Source organism: Nicotiana sylvestris, chromosome 3 (genome assembly GCF_000393655.2).
Source record: "Nicotiana sylvestris chromosome 3, ASM39365v2, whole genome shotgun sequence".
NCBI classification, from domain to species: Eukaryota; Viridiplantae; Streptophyta; class Magnoliopsida; order Solanales; family Solanaceae; genus Nicotiana; species Nicotiana sylvestris.
The window spans coordinates 208,683,090-208,699,585 of NC_091059.1; the positions used below are offsets into that span (position 1 = coordinate 208,683,090).

The following is a 16,496-nucleotide window of genomic DNA, read 5'->3' on the forward strand; positions in this document are numbered from 1 at the left end:
CCTTAAACAAAGACTCTCCGACAATGAGGCCAGATGCATACCAAATCCTCCAAAAGTAGTGCGTTTTTTAAGGATCCAAGGGACGCGGCAACATTTTAAAAAGTCCACGCAACATTGGTATAACGTACTCCTAATTGCTTTCTAGATTAGAATTTAAGCCATCTCAAAACTCACAAATCTAGCAATATTGATCATTTGCATCACATAACAGGCAAGCATCAATGCCATCTATATCTCAAATTTCATGGGAATTCAATAACCTGATATGCAAACCAATTAGCAATCCGACCAGTAATTGACTTGCCTAGTTCACTACGACAAGGAGCAATACACATAATAAATACTAAAGGAGGACAAATGAAACAGCGAAAAATGCATGATAGATAAAATGAACTTGTCCCCATCATGTCAAATTCATGTATTGCATGAGACAAGCAGCACGATATCACAACTATTTGCTCTTTAATTTCCCTGTGAAGAAAAAAAATTGGCTTCAACTGCAAAATTTCACAACAAAACACAACTATTGCTCTTTAATTTCCCTGTGAAGAAGAAACTTTAGTTTCGCTGATTGTTTCGGCTGCAAAATTTTATAACAACAAACTTTAACCAATGCAAAAATACATGTTCCAATGAAAACAGCAAAAAGTGATGTTATTTGAGGAAAACTAGGTAATGATCTGTTCAAACTCCAAAAAACTATTGTGTCCGTGCCAATTGATGCAAATCTTCGACCAGATCGCCCCATCCTACAAGTGGACGAATGACCATAAGTAAACAAATTAAAATACACACAACGGTAAGTTATCAGTATCCAAATACTCCATAAAACTCCGAGAGTGGAATAGGTTTTGGTATTCCTTCTCGAGCTTCTATAGTTTCGATTGGACTTGATTCTCATCTAGTTGCTTTTACTTTTTCTGCTTTATTTTCATGTATGCCGATTCATAAATACCGGTCAAGTTGTGATAATATCAAATCAGCAGTGTAATAAGGACAAACTAATAATTTTTTTAAAAATAAGTTGACATCTCATAGTCTTAAGATGATATATGATTGCAGTATATAATGCACCTCAGAAAGTCTTTGATCGGTTTCCAAAAACGTGCAACACCTTTACTATCACCTGCAAAAGCAAGATTCGCATCCAGATTATTTCTTGGTATCCCTATTAATAAAAGTTAAAAGGAAAAGAATGAAGAAACTTAGTGAACATGGTTAATGTGACATACTAGAAACAAATAACTTCACTAACTTAACTGCATCAAACAAAATAAAAGGCAAGGGTTGATGGCATGCTTTGACACATTGCATACTTGAGTGCGTTAAAGAAATGAGGCTAAGTTTGCTTTTTGATATCACACATCTGAAATTATATCTGAAGGGTTCAATCTAGCAGGGTTCCCTATTTTTAGGTTCAAATGGTAGACCTAGACAATGGTCTACTTTTGGAGGGAGTGGATGAGGTGTATTTGGCAAACCCAGTAATAAATAAAATTAAAAAGAGAGTGGATGAGAGCTAAAGGCTTCGCTAGAACCAGACGTTGCTAGTACTACAATTCTTCTAGCATGTTCAATTCTTTGGATCCCTCCTTATACATGTTGAGTCTCCCACATCGGCTAAGAGATGGGGAACTTAGTCTTCTTATATGGCTTAGGCAATCCTCACCTCATGAGCTAGCTTTTGAGGTTAAGTTAGGCCCAATCCATATCTTTATCATGGTATCAGAGCCGGACCCATCCAATTCTTTGTTTCACCGATGTTGGGCCCCTATATTATATTGTCCACGCTCTAGTTGGCAGGCCTGGGCGTACGGGGGGGTTGAGTCTCCCACATCGGCTAAGGGATGGGGGACTTGGTCTTCTTATATGGCTTGGCAATCCTCACCTGATGAACTAGATTTTGGGGTTTTGTTAGACCCAATGTCCATAACTTTATCACTACGAATAGTCGTAATTGTTTCTAACATAACCCTTATTTGGGTCATGCCATGTACAGGTGCTCAAATTTGCCAACTGTGATTCTGCCTTTGACACGCTTCTCTGAGTGAATTTTTCTTCTTTATTTTTCTGATATGGTTCTCTGACTGAAATTCCTCATCTCATCAAACAAAGATTTTGGACTCTTTAAAAGAAAGAAGAAAGAATAAGAAGATATACCACCAGATGAGACTGAATACTGCTTGGATGTTGCTCTAAGTGAAGCCAACTTCTCAACTAAGGTGCGTTCTGCATCACTGACATAGGAGAAGAGAACACAGATTATTGAACATGACACATATCAGTGAACAATTTTAGATGAAACAAGCAAACATAGAAAATTATTCAACTCAGACTTTACGGTACTTTATAAAAAGAGGTTGACCACATGAACCCGGTTCCCTTTCAGATCCGCTTGAAGTCAATTATCTTAGGCAGAATCGATGGTATCCTACCCAATTACTATACCACACATATAGTAATTAAACAAAACAGCTACACTAAATCTAAGAGTAGAAAGTATCGACTTTGTCAGCCCCGACTTATCTAGCAGACCTATGTTAAAATGAATAATTCTTGTTTTTCTTTTAAAGAAAATACAAGCAAGACACGAAGAGCTTTTTAGGTTGCCTACAAGATATTTTTGGTGACAAGGAAAGAAACAGATCACAAACAATGCACGTTCATGTAAGATGCTAGTGAAAGAGGCAACATTGGGCGGAAGATAAATTAAGGACTTCCAAAGAGGTAAGGCGACAAATCAAAACGCCTTTCCTACCTTTTTGTTTTGGTATGATAGATCCTGAATTGTAAGATCAGACTAAACATATATAGACAATGTAATTCTAAAGGAAGAAGCTAAATTCTAAAGGAAGAAGCTAAGGCATATATTTTGTCTCATAAGATAAACTGCTTTTCAATTAACTTCGAAAAGGAACATTTCAGGTTTATTCCAACTTCAACATTCTGCTTCTTATGTTGATTAATCACATAAGAAAGTTGATGGCTCACACAGGACCTTGTGTTGATGAGGTTTTAGCAAAGAACTTTAGTCAAAATTCACAGAAAAAATTGGCACGAAAGAGAATTCTGCGGATTAAGAAGCCCTTTACAGTTAAATAGATGTGGCATCTTATCCCATCCAAACTGATTAATTGAACTATGGGTGTATCTGAAAGCTTATATGAACAAATTCAAACCTGAGATTCTTCGGGATCTGAACATTTATCAGAAAAAGATGATCTCCTCTCACTGAAGATCTATTCATGTCTGGCACTCCCATTTTTGACATTTTAATCTTTTCTCCAGGTTGACATCCAGGAGGAATCTGAAGATCTTTCATACCATCTACAGTTGTCACCTATAGGAGTCCAAACAAGAGTCTATATGAGGAAAAGAAAGACATCCATAAGGTCATATCCCAGGATGTGATTCTTTTAAGTAATATCGCTATTATATCTACAAGGAACCATCTACAAGCACTTCAAAGCATATTAAAATGCCCAGAAACACACAATGCCATGACGGGAAGTTGCTTGGGTTAAGGGAAGGGGAGAGCAGGGCAGGCAACAGATATGGGGAACGGCTGAAAGGAGAATAAAAAGTTGCTAGCCATCCTTTCAAAACTTAATTGCCTTTATACAGTGCCTTTTTAGGGGAGGAAAAAAAACAATTAGCTTTTCGTAATGCTTCTATTACCTTCTTAACTGTCCCCAGAATGGCCTCAGTAAAATCAACATCTACTTTTGAGTACAGGTTAAGACCGTCCCTCCAAATTTCACGTTTTTGTCTGACGTGGATGATCAAATAGAGGTCACCAGCTATACTACTGCGAAGAAGACCAAATTAAGCTGTGAGGATGATAGCGAAAAAGAGAAAAGCACATTGATGTCTATTCTCGAACACCCACCCCACTCCCCCAAAAGAACCATAAAAATTTAGCGACGAGAAACAGAAAAAGAGAGAGAACAGAAAACGGTTAAGTTACACTTTCTAACCTAGGTGAGAGGAAAAACCTTAAGAAGTTTGGGCATATCAATAAGCAAAACAACTAAGCTAGATCCTTAGCCCATGTTCCTTTGGACTTTTCGGAATTACTTTTGCTTAAAGAAGTTTATAGCTATTAATGAGGCATGCTTCAAGTTGTGACTCAGATTTCCTCAAAATCTTCTTCACTCTTATGATATATTGCACTTGTTTCACAACACAGAATGAAACAGAAGACACTAACAGCAAATCAGAAAGAGGAGCATTCACAGTCTAGAAAGTATCCACATAGTATCAAAAGACTGGACATACATCAGAATATTGAAGATTGAGAAGCATGACATTAACACCATATAAATAATTAATAACAAGCAGCACCAGCAACAGCTAAAGCAGAGCAGGCAAATAAAACATGCTCTTAGACTCAGAGGAACCTGTTTCTTATAATCACGATAGGATGTATTTGTTCAAGTAAACTGAAAGTTCAAATTGCATATACTGCAGATTTTCTAGTGACTTGACAATTTTGGTCAAAGCATTAAGTTTTTACATGAAAATAGGGGAAAGCTACTTAATCACATGAACTTAGGAGCTTTAGTTAAGGGGTGACCTTTTCTTGTCAATGTTACCCTCTCCTCGAACTTGCATTGTGGCTCCATCATGAACTCCAGGTGGAACAACCACTTTGATACTTCGTTTTGATTGTACTTGACCACGGCCACCACATTTTCGACAATGATCAGTTACTATCCTTCCATTACCTCCACAATTCGAGCACATAGATACCTGAAAACATGAATCAGTATCTAGAAAGCAAGTCAAGAAGGACCAGCAGACTAAAATATAGACAGCAGCAAGTTGTTCAAAATAACACACAGGTCAGATGTGCAGAGAGAATTTCCTTTTTTTTTTTTTTTGCTTAAAAACAATCATTCAGCAGAATAAATAAGCATAGTGAGCAGAGCAAAATCTTATCTTCTTTGAAAGTTCCACTATCTCGAAACCGTAGTATAGATCACTTGCCCATAGGTGAAAGACAGTAGCATCATATCAGTTAATCTGAAATGGTCATCAAACTGGCCACGATATCCAGTGGCGATAAAGTTCAAAATAGTATATGAGATGATAATAATATGTACCAGTTGATTGCTGATATATTTGAAATTTTGAATCATATCATGTAAAATGAAAAAAATAAAAGGTTCAGCAAAGTATGTAGTGATACCTCCTCCAAATTTAATCATCTCCTGAAGGTATTAATGATTTAGTATATGGAGACATGTCCGCTCCTATTGAGATTATTGAAGAGCAAATAATGGAGAGAATTATATGGAGAGGAACAAAAGAGAGTCTCGTAAAGCTTTTCGGGTTCTAGAAAATGTCCTCTGTCCCATTTTAACTTTCTTACTTTTGTTTTGCTTTGTTCCAAAAGAATGCCCAATCCATCTAAAAAGAAAGTTTTAATACATTTTTATAAATACAAAAATTATATGGGACCCTCTTTTACTCTTAATACAACTTTCCTTTATCCTATACTCCCAAAATACAGAAGTCAACAGGCACTTACCACCTCCCACAACACATACCAAGTAACTCTACCCACCAAGGCTTCAGACGGGAAGAAATCGCCTAGTGTTGTTTGTCTCTGATGAGATTTGAACCTTGGTCTCCAAGGTTCGCACCCACTTCTTTAATACTAGGCCACAACCTTGGGTGCACAATTTGAACCATCATTTTAATGATTGTGCCAGGTAAAAAGTAGATTAAGAAAATGGTCAAAGGGAGTTTTGGATTTTTCTTCCCATGATAAGTGGACACTATTCTGGGATGAGCTAAAAAGGAAGTAGGACTGTGCTTCTGGCACAAAGGGAGCGGTAGAGAACATCAAATAAAAGTATATAATATTTATGCCGAGAAATCCTTCAATGATAACACCTATGTCCATTAATCATCAAAAAATACAAGCTTGCAAACTTTTCAGTCAAATGTTATTTTAGAGCAAAAAAAAGGCCATCAAGAAATAGAATATCCAACAAGAAATCAGTTTAGATTGTAACATGAAAAGAAGATGAATAACAAAATAAGTGATTTCCCATAGCATGCAACAATTAGTAATTTCTCATGCAAGCATGTGAAATTACCTGAGACATTATTCCAAAAGGTGTTTTCTGTGTTTTCACCACTCCTCCTTTTCCGCCACAGTCAGAACAGACTTTAACACAACTGCTAGATTTAGCACCAGTCCCGCCACAACTATCACATGCATCGAGAGAAGGTACTTCGATGTCTCGCTGCCCTCCAAATATAGACTCTTCAAAGCTCAAATCAAGGTCATAACTGGGAAACAAGAAATAAATTCATTACCAGATATTCAGCTAATGAAAAATGTTAGATAGTTATGTGTAAATAGTCCTAGTCCCATATGTAATAGGAGTAGAATATGTCCTAGTCCCATATGTAGTAGGAATTGAATATGTCCTAGTCCCATATGTAGTAGGAATTGAATATGTCCTAGTCCCATAAGAGTAGAATATGTATAATATATAGGACTTATTGTATCATTATTATCCAATAATAGACTTTTCTCCTGTGCATTCTCACATGGTATCAGAGCTTCAGTGAGAAAATTGTCGTTGTGCGTCATTCTAGCAACATCCGGGAAGAAAGATCTCGTCGCCGTGCAATTTTCCGGCAACTTCGTCTTGTTCCCAGGGTTCATTACTATCAGTGTTTTGGAAAGCGTTAAGCGCAAAAAAGCGACGAGGCCTCGCTTCACCGAAGCGAGAAGCGAGAAGCGAAGCGCACACTTTTTTCATGTGAAGCGCAATTTAACACATAAATAAATAAATAAAAAATAGACATAGATAAATGGCTAAGAACTCGTTAAAAATAACATATTAAGCAAATGTTTCAATTCTTGAATCAAGAAGCAAATAATAGATATTAATCAAATTAAATTTACTACAGTCAACAACCAAAAAAAATAAAAAAATAACAGTTAATTCACTTATAAATTGCAGAAAACAGAGCATAAAGCAGATGATAAAGCAGAAAACAGAGCACAAAGTAGAACAGAAGAAGAAAAGTCGTTTAGGGCACAAAATCAGCGCTTAAAAAGTGAAAAAAATTGAAAGAAGAAGAAGAAGTCGTTGAAGAAGAAGAAGTCGTTGAAGAAACTTACCGAGATCTGGAGAAGAAGTCGTTGGAGCAGCGGTGGTCGTCGCTGGAGAAGAAGTCGTTGAAGAGCGTATGTTTATTTGCCAATTTTTTTAAAAAAAACCCTAGCTGATGCCTTCTGCTCGCTTAAGCACGCTTTTTCTCACTTTTTTTACCGGCTCGCTTCTCGCTTCAGCGAGAAAAGCGCACGCTTTTTGAATGTGAGTCGCCTTTTTAGCAGAAAAGCGCTAGCCCTGCGCCTCGTGTTGCTTCATCGCTTAAAGCGAGAAGCGAGCGCTTTTAATAACACTGATTACTACTACAGTGGTATTGTGCATATACCAGTACCACCATCAGATCCGAAACCCTTGTGCGACCAAACCCCAGAAATTCCAGTCCCATCGGAACAGAAGAGTAAGTCACCGTGCGTCTTTCTGGTTGACGACTCAAGATTAATTTGCGTTATCTCTTCATAGGTCAGTGTTGTGCAAAAACCAACACAACCATCTTGTTCGGAAAAGTCAAGCGACAAAACTTAAGTCAATCGCTCCGGCAGAAAGTCCTTCACGCGCCTCCACCCGCTGCCAGAACTAGGGTTCCGTCGAGATACAGTAACTTTTCCAGCGTGTGAGCCATTCCGGCCACTTTTTGACAAAACTTCTTCAGGACAACTTACTTGTCCAGTGATTCCACGCCTATACATATAAATTACACCAAATTCTGACAACTTCTATTTTTCCGGCGTGAACAGTAATTTTCGGAAAAGTTAATGTTTTCTGATGGTGTTTTAGAACCTATTTTGTAATGTGGAATTCGGCTTAGTCTCACTAGTTTCAAATTTTTTCCAAGACTTTTCGGCCAACTTTTGTTTATCAGCAATTATCTGGTTTTGTTGCTCAGGGGGAGTCTAGTGCAGATATTTTCACCAAGTCCCTCACTGGTCCTCGTATTAGTTACATATGTAATAAGCTCGGTACATATGATTTGTAAGCACCGGCTTGAGGAGGAGTGTTAGATAGTTATGTGTAAATAGTCCTAGTCACATATGTAATAAGAGTAGAATATGTCCTAGTCCATATGTAGTAGGAATAGAATATGTCCTAGTCCCATAAGAGTAGAATATGTATAATATATATAGGACTCAATGTATCATTGTTATTCAATAATAGACTTTTCTCCGTGCATTCTCACAAAAAAGACAGACTACGAAGGAAGAACAAATCAAACTCTTTCCTCTCGTCCTCAATTACTTCGAACATAATATCAAACCAAAGCTGATGGAGAAGTTATTCTGTTTTCTTTTCCTCAATATTCTTGCTTCATTTCACTGATGCAGGTAAAGCCATGAAACTTAAACAAACCTTCACCCAGCAATATATAAGAGCTAAAAACTCTCCTCAACAATGAATGTTACTATAAAGAAGTAGTAGAAACTCATCCTCTTGCTTGGTTGGTTTTTTTTTTTTTTTTGGTTGGGGGGGGGGGGGGGGGACTGAAGACACGCAGTGAAGATATAACTGCAATGGGAATCATAATCAGAAAACTGTATTTTTTCTGCATGAGACATATCCAATATCACCAAGGCCAAGGTATTAAGATATACATAGTTTCAGAAGCAAAAGCGCATGGAGACTCACCGAATATCAAGATCCTGCCTCCCCATATTCCTAAAATCGAAGCTGAAGCCTCCTGATCCACCACTTCCTCCAAAAAAACCACTTGACTCTCCAAAATACTCAGAAAATACTTCAAAAGGGTCCACCTAAAGATCAGATAACCACGCGGGAACAGAAACCAGTCATCATGAAGAAGAATATGAAAACATAAATAAAGGCCAGTACTTTTAACATTGCCAAAAGTAGCAGAAATAAATTGTTTTTATATGATCTTACCCCCTGCGCACCACTACCAGGCACATTATACTCTCCTCGCAACCCTGCCTCGCCAAAACGGTCATATGAAGACCTCTTCTCATCATCTGATAATACCTAATAATACACTTTTGTAATCAAATCGAAAACAATGAAAGAAAAGACCAGAAGTAAATCTTAACCAAGTTGGATACCTCGCATCATTTTAACAAGCGTTTTTCACAATCTCAGTAAATAATCAGTTCAACATAAAATTTGCAAACAGAGAAGAAATTGAAGTGGTGGGGGAAGGGAGCAGGATGTTACCTCGTATGCAGCACTAATCTCTTTAAACTTTTCTTCAGCTCCAGGACTTCTATTCACATCAGGATGATACTGTTCCCAAGCAAAGAAGTGTTCATATTCAAGAAGCAGAAAATGCCACAAGACAGAAATGTGTTTATCAAAGACATTCAAGCACAAAGTATGTTTAAGCAACAAGGAAGGTGATAATAACAATTAACAACTAACATATGAATAGCCAAACCAAACTTATACATACATAACAAACATTTAATGTAATAATAAGTTAACAGAGGAGTTATACCTTGCGAGCAAGCTTGCGATAAGATGCTTTGATTTCTTTGAGCGTTGCATTTCTACTGACATTAAGAACTGAATAGGGGTCGGAACTGGTCGACTTCGCAGCAGCTGTAACACTAACAAAGCGCCGCCGTTTCCGGTTAACGGGGAACAAATTAGGCTTAATAGAGACGAATTTGAGAGGTGGAGATATGAAGCTCGAAAATGTGAGGGTTTTAGGGAAGTTGAAGCTCGAGAGAGAGCAGTTTGGGTTAATATTAGACGCAGTGCAGAACCAGTTAGGGTTATGGATAGCCGGCATCGCCGGCCGGAATCTAGAGGTAAGAGGTCGGGTCTGGTTCTGGGGAAGGAACAAATAGAGAAGAATGGAGTAGCTTTTTTGATTTGGCAAGAGAATGTAAAACCTCTCTCGAAGGGACAAAGGGTTTTCTTCTTTTTTCTCTCCTTTTCAATCTCTTTCTTAATTTTCTCATTGCATTTGATTTTTACATTCCAAGCTCTATATTGTTTGGGTACTCTACAAGGTCTTATCACCGTATTATAGTTTGTTTGGATGGTTGTTATGTATCTTTTTATAATGTATCGTATTGTATTGTATCATTTTGATGCATATATAATGTTTGGATAGATTGTATTGTTTATCGTCATTTCACGATGTCATGCACCAACAATATGAAAAATAAGCTTGTAATATTATAGATTATAAAGAAAAAGTAAGGTACGGGGTAAAACTATTACATAAAAGGAAGTGTAAAAGATAAAATAAGATTATTTAATAATAAAGAAGGGCAAGATGTGACAAAAAATAAGGTAACGACGCGACCCCCAAATCGGTCGTTCCATTAAGAAGCATTTTTCATCATTATGTTATGACGAATTTAACGATATGAGACCATAAAATTTAAGTAACAATGAAAACAAATATTATATTTAAAGTAATAATACAATACAATACAATACAACTGTAACAACCATCCAAACAAGTTGTTAATAGACTATATGTGAGTCTTTTGTCATACTGATGTGTAGAACAAACATGTAACGCATAAAATGACTATCCAATTATTAACTCCAAATTGAGAATAATTTTTTTTATTAATCGTCGTTGGATAGGGGTGTGCATTCGATTTATCGATTTGATTTTGACCCTTATCGATAATTACTTATCGATTATCGATTTGTACATATGCTTATCGTTATCGTTTCAATAAGGTTTTGATTTTTTCGATTTCGATTTATCGATTTTTGGGGTTTATCGATTCGGTTATCGATTACACCAATAAGAAAATTTACGGGATTCCACGGAAAGTATATTGCTATAAATACGCCTAACTAATATGGACAAAAAGAAGCTAAAATAAGACGAACACCGTTTATAACATAAAATTGTGTCAACAAGCATATGCAACGAAACTAAAGTAAAGAATCAAATGTATGTCACCAACACTCCAACGGTATAAAAAAAATACAACATCACGGCTAATTCTATTTTCCATTAATTTGAACTTCATTCCCTTGAGGTTTAAATATGATCATTCCTTAAATGTGGTAGATGAAATAATAGGGTTCGGGACTTGGGGGAAAGGAAAGGGTATTATAGAATAAGAGTAAAAAAAAAAATTATATCTTATCGGTTTATCGATAAATCGATAATCGAAGAGGACAAAATCGAAATCGATAACTCGATAAGGAAAATTTCGAAATCGAAACCGAAATCGATAACAAATAATCGATTCGATTTATCGATAGACCGATTCGAATGCACACCCCTACGTTTGGACGTGAGTTTTTCAATTTTTAAGAAGACTAGTAATCTATTTGGCGAACTTTTGTTTTTTTTTCTAATTTGAGGCGTTTGACGGAAAAGAAAAAGCGCTTTCAATTTTTTCTGCAGATGAAGGCCTCATATCAAAGGCACAAGACTGAGGCACAAGAAAAAGCGCTTTCAATTTTTTCTGCAGATGAAGGCCTCATATCAAAGGCACAAGACTGAGGGATAGGAGACAATCAAAGAAGACGTGTCATAGGCAGTTCTTGAGTTCATTCCAGTAGTCAACAGTAGAAATGACTTTCAACAAAACATTTCATTTCATGAGAAAAGGACTAGCACCATCTCATCTTTAGATATAGTTCAAACGAAAAGTTGCATAGCAGGTTTGAAAATGAGGATCCGAGCAATTACGATCGATGATTGGTCTTCATAACATTCATCATCTTTACATTCAGATTTCAGAAGTTAATTCTACTGCCTATGTAGCTCTTATAATCTAATAAGCGTTTGCAAACATTCACTATAAAACATATCATTTCCCCTTCACTGTTTGCTGAAGCTGATCCATTAACAGATGCGCCACTGATTTGTATCCCATCTCTCTAGCTGTTTTGTCCAAGATCCAACAATGTAAAATACACAAGAATTAGAAAAATTCTCAGTGCACACTAAAACAACAGAAATGATGAGCAAACAAAACCTCAATTAAACTAGTGATCATACAACAACAACAACAACAACAACAACAACAACAATCCAGTATAATCCCACAGGTAGTGTGTACGCAGACGCTACCCTACCCTGGGAAGTAGAGAGACTGTTTCCGATAGACGTTCAGCACAAGAAGATGAAAAGAGAAAATAGAACAGAAACTAGTGATTATACAAACCTCTGAATATGGCAATCCCAGTTGGAGCCATCTTTCTCTTCTTTAGGCACAATGAGCTAGAAAAACATAAATACACATAAGCAAAGAATTGATCCACGAGCAAGAAAAACCAAATGAAATTTGCCAGTATCAGTATCAAAAGAATGTAACTTCATAAGCACCTACTCCTGTTCTATATAACCACCAAAACTACCTGTTACATATCCAATATGGATTGATGCCCTTTTCTTCAGTGCAATGAGGGCATACCCATCCTTTATTTGCTCTCACCTCCTCCAGTTCTAACACATATTTGCACAGATTTAGTACTTAATCAACATTCATAAGTAAGAAAACAAAGATCAGTGTCACAAAGTTTCCAATGGTGGGCCTTCTATTTAATAGAACAGAATAGTATTAGTGCACTAGAGTTGCAGCAAATCCATTTTAAGTGGTCAGAGTGCCCTAGAGTTACAGCAAATCCATTTTAAGTGGTCACAGTACAACATGAGTGATCTTCAGCTTAAAACCATATGATTGCATAACCTTTAGTGCCTAAAAATGCATAGCTATTGCCCCACCTTCACCATATCGAACCTTAAGACAACCTCGGCAAAGAACACCATTGGTAGAATGACAAATTGAACAATCTGTCTTGCCTGTATATATCGGAAATTTTTTACAATTCATCAGTCTGTATATAAACTAGTAGTATCACAAAGCACAAAATAATTCGTAAGACTAACCTAAGCAAGGTTGATCTGTGTCCAAATCACCACATCGTTTACAGTCTTCTTCACCACACAATTTCTTTTGCCTGCATTATCGCAAATCATCATTTTGAACTGATTCACGTGTTATAGATTAGCAGTTTTATGGTACATAAGGACAAGTTGAGCTGACATATGGTACATAAGAACAAGTTGAGCTGACATAGATGTAAATTCAAGTTCAAATTCACGCTTCCTAGAAAAAATTAAACAAAAGAGCGGGGAAGTCCCTCAATTCATTGCACATTGAGTAACAAAAACTCGGATTTGCAGAAGGATACACTATCAGTATTTTAACTTATTATAGCAGGTTCCACAACATTTTTATCAGGTTCGCAAATTCATGTTTATAGCAGAGATTTATCTATCATTACTTTATAAGTAACTTTAATTGTGCGGATAATTTTTACAAAATGAAAGGCTAAAAAATCGGCAAGGGTATTAGAAAACGAGTATAAGACCTGCAAAAGTGACAGCAAATACCAAAAATAGGGTCATATATAGTTCCCCTATCTTTGCTGGTACAACGCCGAGACAAAGCTTCCGGTGTAAGGTGCGGTATTAAGCCATCTTTCACTCTCAGGAGAGGTGCATTAGCAGGTCTCTTCTCATTATCTTCTTCAACATCTCCTTCTTCAAAAAGCCCCAATTTCCCTAAAAGCATTACAAAACAAAATACAAAAAGGATACATCATTCTCATGTCAAAATCCAAAATCACTCTCAAAAAAAGGAGAAAAGAGACATAAAAACGGACTTTTTGCTGGTGGAGCAGAGTAGCAGGACTTCTCATTCAAGCGACCCGAACGGCGCAATTCTGATTCGGGAGGGGTGTTGCCTTTCAATCGATCGGAACGGCGCAAAGGAGTAGAGAAATAGTCAACTTTGTTATATTTTTTCTTCTCCGATTGAGGTTTAGAAGTGATACTTCGAAGCTCTGTGATGGTTTTTTGAAGTCCAAGACCGGCCAATCGAGCCTATAATCAAAAGAAAATCAGCTATAGGAATTCGCATTGATAGAAATTAGACACTCAAATTGAAAGAGAAGAGACCTGGTTTTCCAAGATCCGGGCATTTCGCAGTTCTTCATAGTCAGTTTTCATTCCAAGCCTTCCCATTATGGCACTTTAGGGTTTCAAACGGCGATTTCCTTCCTCTTTCTTCTTCGAGATTGCAGGCTTTCTCAGTTCTAACGGATACCTTGGCAAGATCTGAACTTTTTTGAAAATTGAAATGGGAAAACGACCGTTGATATTGTACAAAACATTTTAGAATTGTGTAAAAAGACCCCCTCAAGTCTTGAATTAAGAAAACGGGACGTTTTATACAAGAAAAAAGGCCGGATTTACCCATGTACTTTGCTAAATAGTATACATTTCCCTAACCTTATACTTTCCGTCTAATAGCTCGTTTGGCCAAGCTGCAAAAATCAGCTTATTTTGAGAAGTGCTTTTTCTCAAAAGTACTTTCGGTGAGAAGCAGTTTGTGTTTGAAAAATACTTCTGAGCAATAATTAGTGTTTGGCCAAGTTTTAAAAAACTGCTTCTAAGTGTATTTTTCTCAAAAGTGCTTTTCAGAAAAGTATTTTTGGAGAGAAGCTACTTTTTTCTGCTTCTCCAAAACTGCTTCTACTTCTCAAAGTACTTTTTTTCTTTTCAAAAGCTTGGCCAAACACCTTAATTTTAGAAGAAAAAAAAAGCATTTTTGACCAAAAAAAAGTGCTTTTGCCTCAAAAGAAGCTTGGCCAAATAAGCTATAAATACACTCCCTACTGTTACCAAAGTGAACAAAAATAGTCAAAATTTACCCTCCTTTCTATACTGTCCGTCAAAGTGAACAAAAATAGTATATAAATTTACCCTCTTTTATAATGTCCGTCTAAATACACCCTCTATTGTTACCAAAGTGAACAGAAATACCCCAAGTCATAACGGTTGTCTGTTGTGGCACCCCGACCCTAGGGCTAAGCTTATATTGGGTAAAACTGATAGCTCGAACCGAAAAACTCTTATTGAGTTATCGGTATTGTCACACCTCCTTTTTACCTACAACCCCAAGGGTGTAAGGGAGTTTTTTTCAATTTAAGTGACAATCGAAACAGGATGATATTTATTAAAATTCAGAGTCGCCACTTGAGATAATTTATGGTGTCCCAAGTCACCGGTTTAAAATCCCGAATCGAGGAAAAAAATGACTCTGTTTAACAGTCCGCGAACCAGAAATCCGGGTAAGAAATTCTATTAACCCGAGGGAAGGTGTTAGGCATTCCCGAGTTCTGTGGTTCTAGCACGGTCGCTAAACTGTTATCAATGGTCCAATTATCTGATTTTAAAACCATTATAAACCTATGTGTATTTTTACTTTAAACCGCTTTTATTTAATTAATTAAAGGAAGATTGCAATGTCATTTAAAATATGTTTCAAACCACTCACATAAATATACCCGCAGTTCGCAACACATTTCAGCTAACGTTGAGATTTGGATTTGGGTCACATAAATGCGCACCCAAGTTTAGGAAAGTAAATTATTAAATAGCGCGCCTAAAGCAACTACGCGTTTTCAACTTTGTGGGGCCATGGAAATTCGCTAAATGGTACGCTTCGAATTCTAAGGATTAAAATGTTATCTAAGCAAGGGTAATGCATTTTGAGATTTTATTTGGCACGGTATACCTCGATTATTCTATCAAAAGTATTTCTAAACTTAGTTTTTGAAGGTCATATACTGTTTGCATTATCTAATATGGCGCGCCTCAAATCAAGGAGAGCTTAATTAACTTCAACAAAATATAACTTGGAACCTTTGTTTGCACAAATGCTACTTCGAAGAAAGTTGGACTCACAGATCGAATCGCGCCCCAGAGAATAGACGGGCAAAAAGGGCAGTCCAAATTACTTGGAATCTCTCATTCAATTGGGCTAAACGTTAGGCCCAATCGTGGGAATCAAACAATTTGGTACAAAAGTTAATTAATCACAAATCAATCGAAACTATCTGAAACAAAAGCTTGAAATAACATTTTTTTTAACTCTTGGATTTTAGCTACGTGGACATGAATTGATTAAATAGAATTCTGGACGTTAATTTCTCATGCAATTCAGGCCAAATCTGCTGTGAAAAAGTGAATCCAGCAACAACAATTAAATACGATGTTGGGCTCAAGACATAAGCCAAGATAACATTGGCACACTTGTTCTTTTTTACACATAGCCCAGAATAGTGAACCCAAACCTTGTAAAACTCAAGGTTGAAGATCACGACTCGATATCGAGTCTATTCCAATCAACAAGCTACCATTTGCAACAACAATAAACCTGTTAACCCTCATCCCTACACAGTAATTGAGACACAAAGCAGTTTCAAAGGCTACTAAGAGCACATGCTTGACTTCAACTATCCAGATATTCATGTTTGAATTCAATTCTAAGTTAAATTCAAAATCTTGAATTTAAACTCATTTAACTCTTTCTCAATATCGACAGTAGCGAAGTCTAGGAAATTAACACCATTCGC

General features: G+C 36.7%; 2 protein-coding genes across 2 annotated transcripts; both read right to left on the reverse strand.

Annotated features, from left to right (window-relative positions):
• Positions 1 to 505: 505 nt before the first annotated feature.
• LOC104218662 (uncharacterized) lies at positions 506 to 10,020 on the reverse strand. Its single transcript, XM_009769204.2, has 11 exons — positions 9,580 to 10,020; positions 9,300 to 9,368; positions 9,015 to 9,110; positions 8,760 to 8,884; positions 6,108 to 6,303; positions 4,577 to 4,752; positions 3,679 to 3,808; positions 3,180 to 3,340; positions 2,161 to 2,237; positions 1,075 to 1,126; positions 506 to 749 (listed from the first exon to the last, which is right to left on the reverse strand). Exons 1-11 carry the CDS (start codon positions 9,874 to 9,876, stop codon positions 524 to 526), a joined length of 1,605 nt encoding a protein of 534 aa, XP_009767506.1. The 5' UTR covers positions 9,877 to 10,020; the 3' UTR covers positions 506 to 523.
• Positions 10,021 to 11,702: 1,682 nt separating this feature from the next.
• On the reverse strand, positions 11,703 to 14,271 carry LOC104218661 (uncharacterized). Its single transcript, XM_009769203.2, has 8 exons — positions 14,035 to 14,271; positions 13,740 to 13,959; positions 13,446 to 13,638; positions 12,961 to 13,031; positions 12,796 to 12,873; positions 12,429 to 12,516; positions 12,236 to 12,291; positions 11,703 to 11,952 (listed from the first exon to the last, which is right to left on the reverse strand). The coding sequence occupies exons 1-8, from the start codon at positions 14,098 to 14,100 to the stop codon at positions 11,879 to 11,881; spliced, it is 846 nt and encodes a 281-aa protein (XP_009767505.1). The 5' UTR covers positions 14,101 to 14,271; the 3' UTR covers positions 11,703 to 11,878.
• Between the last annotated feature and the right edge of the window lie 2,225 nt (positions 14,272 to 16,496).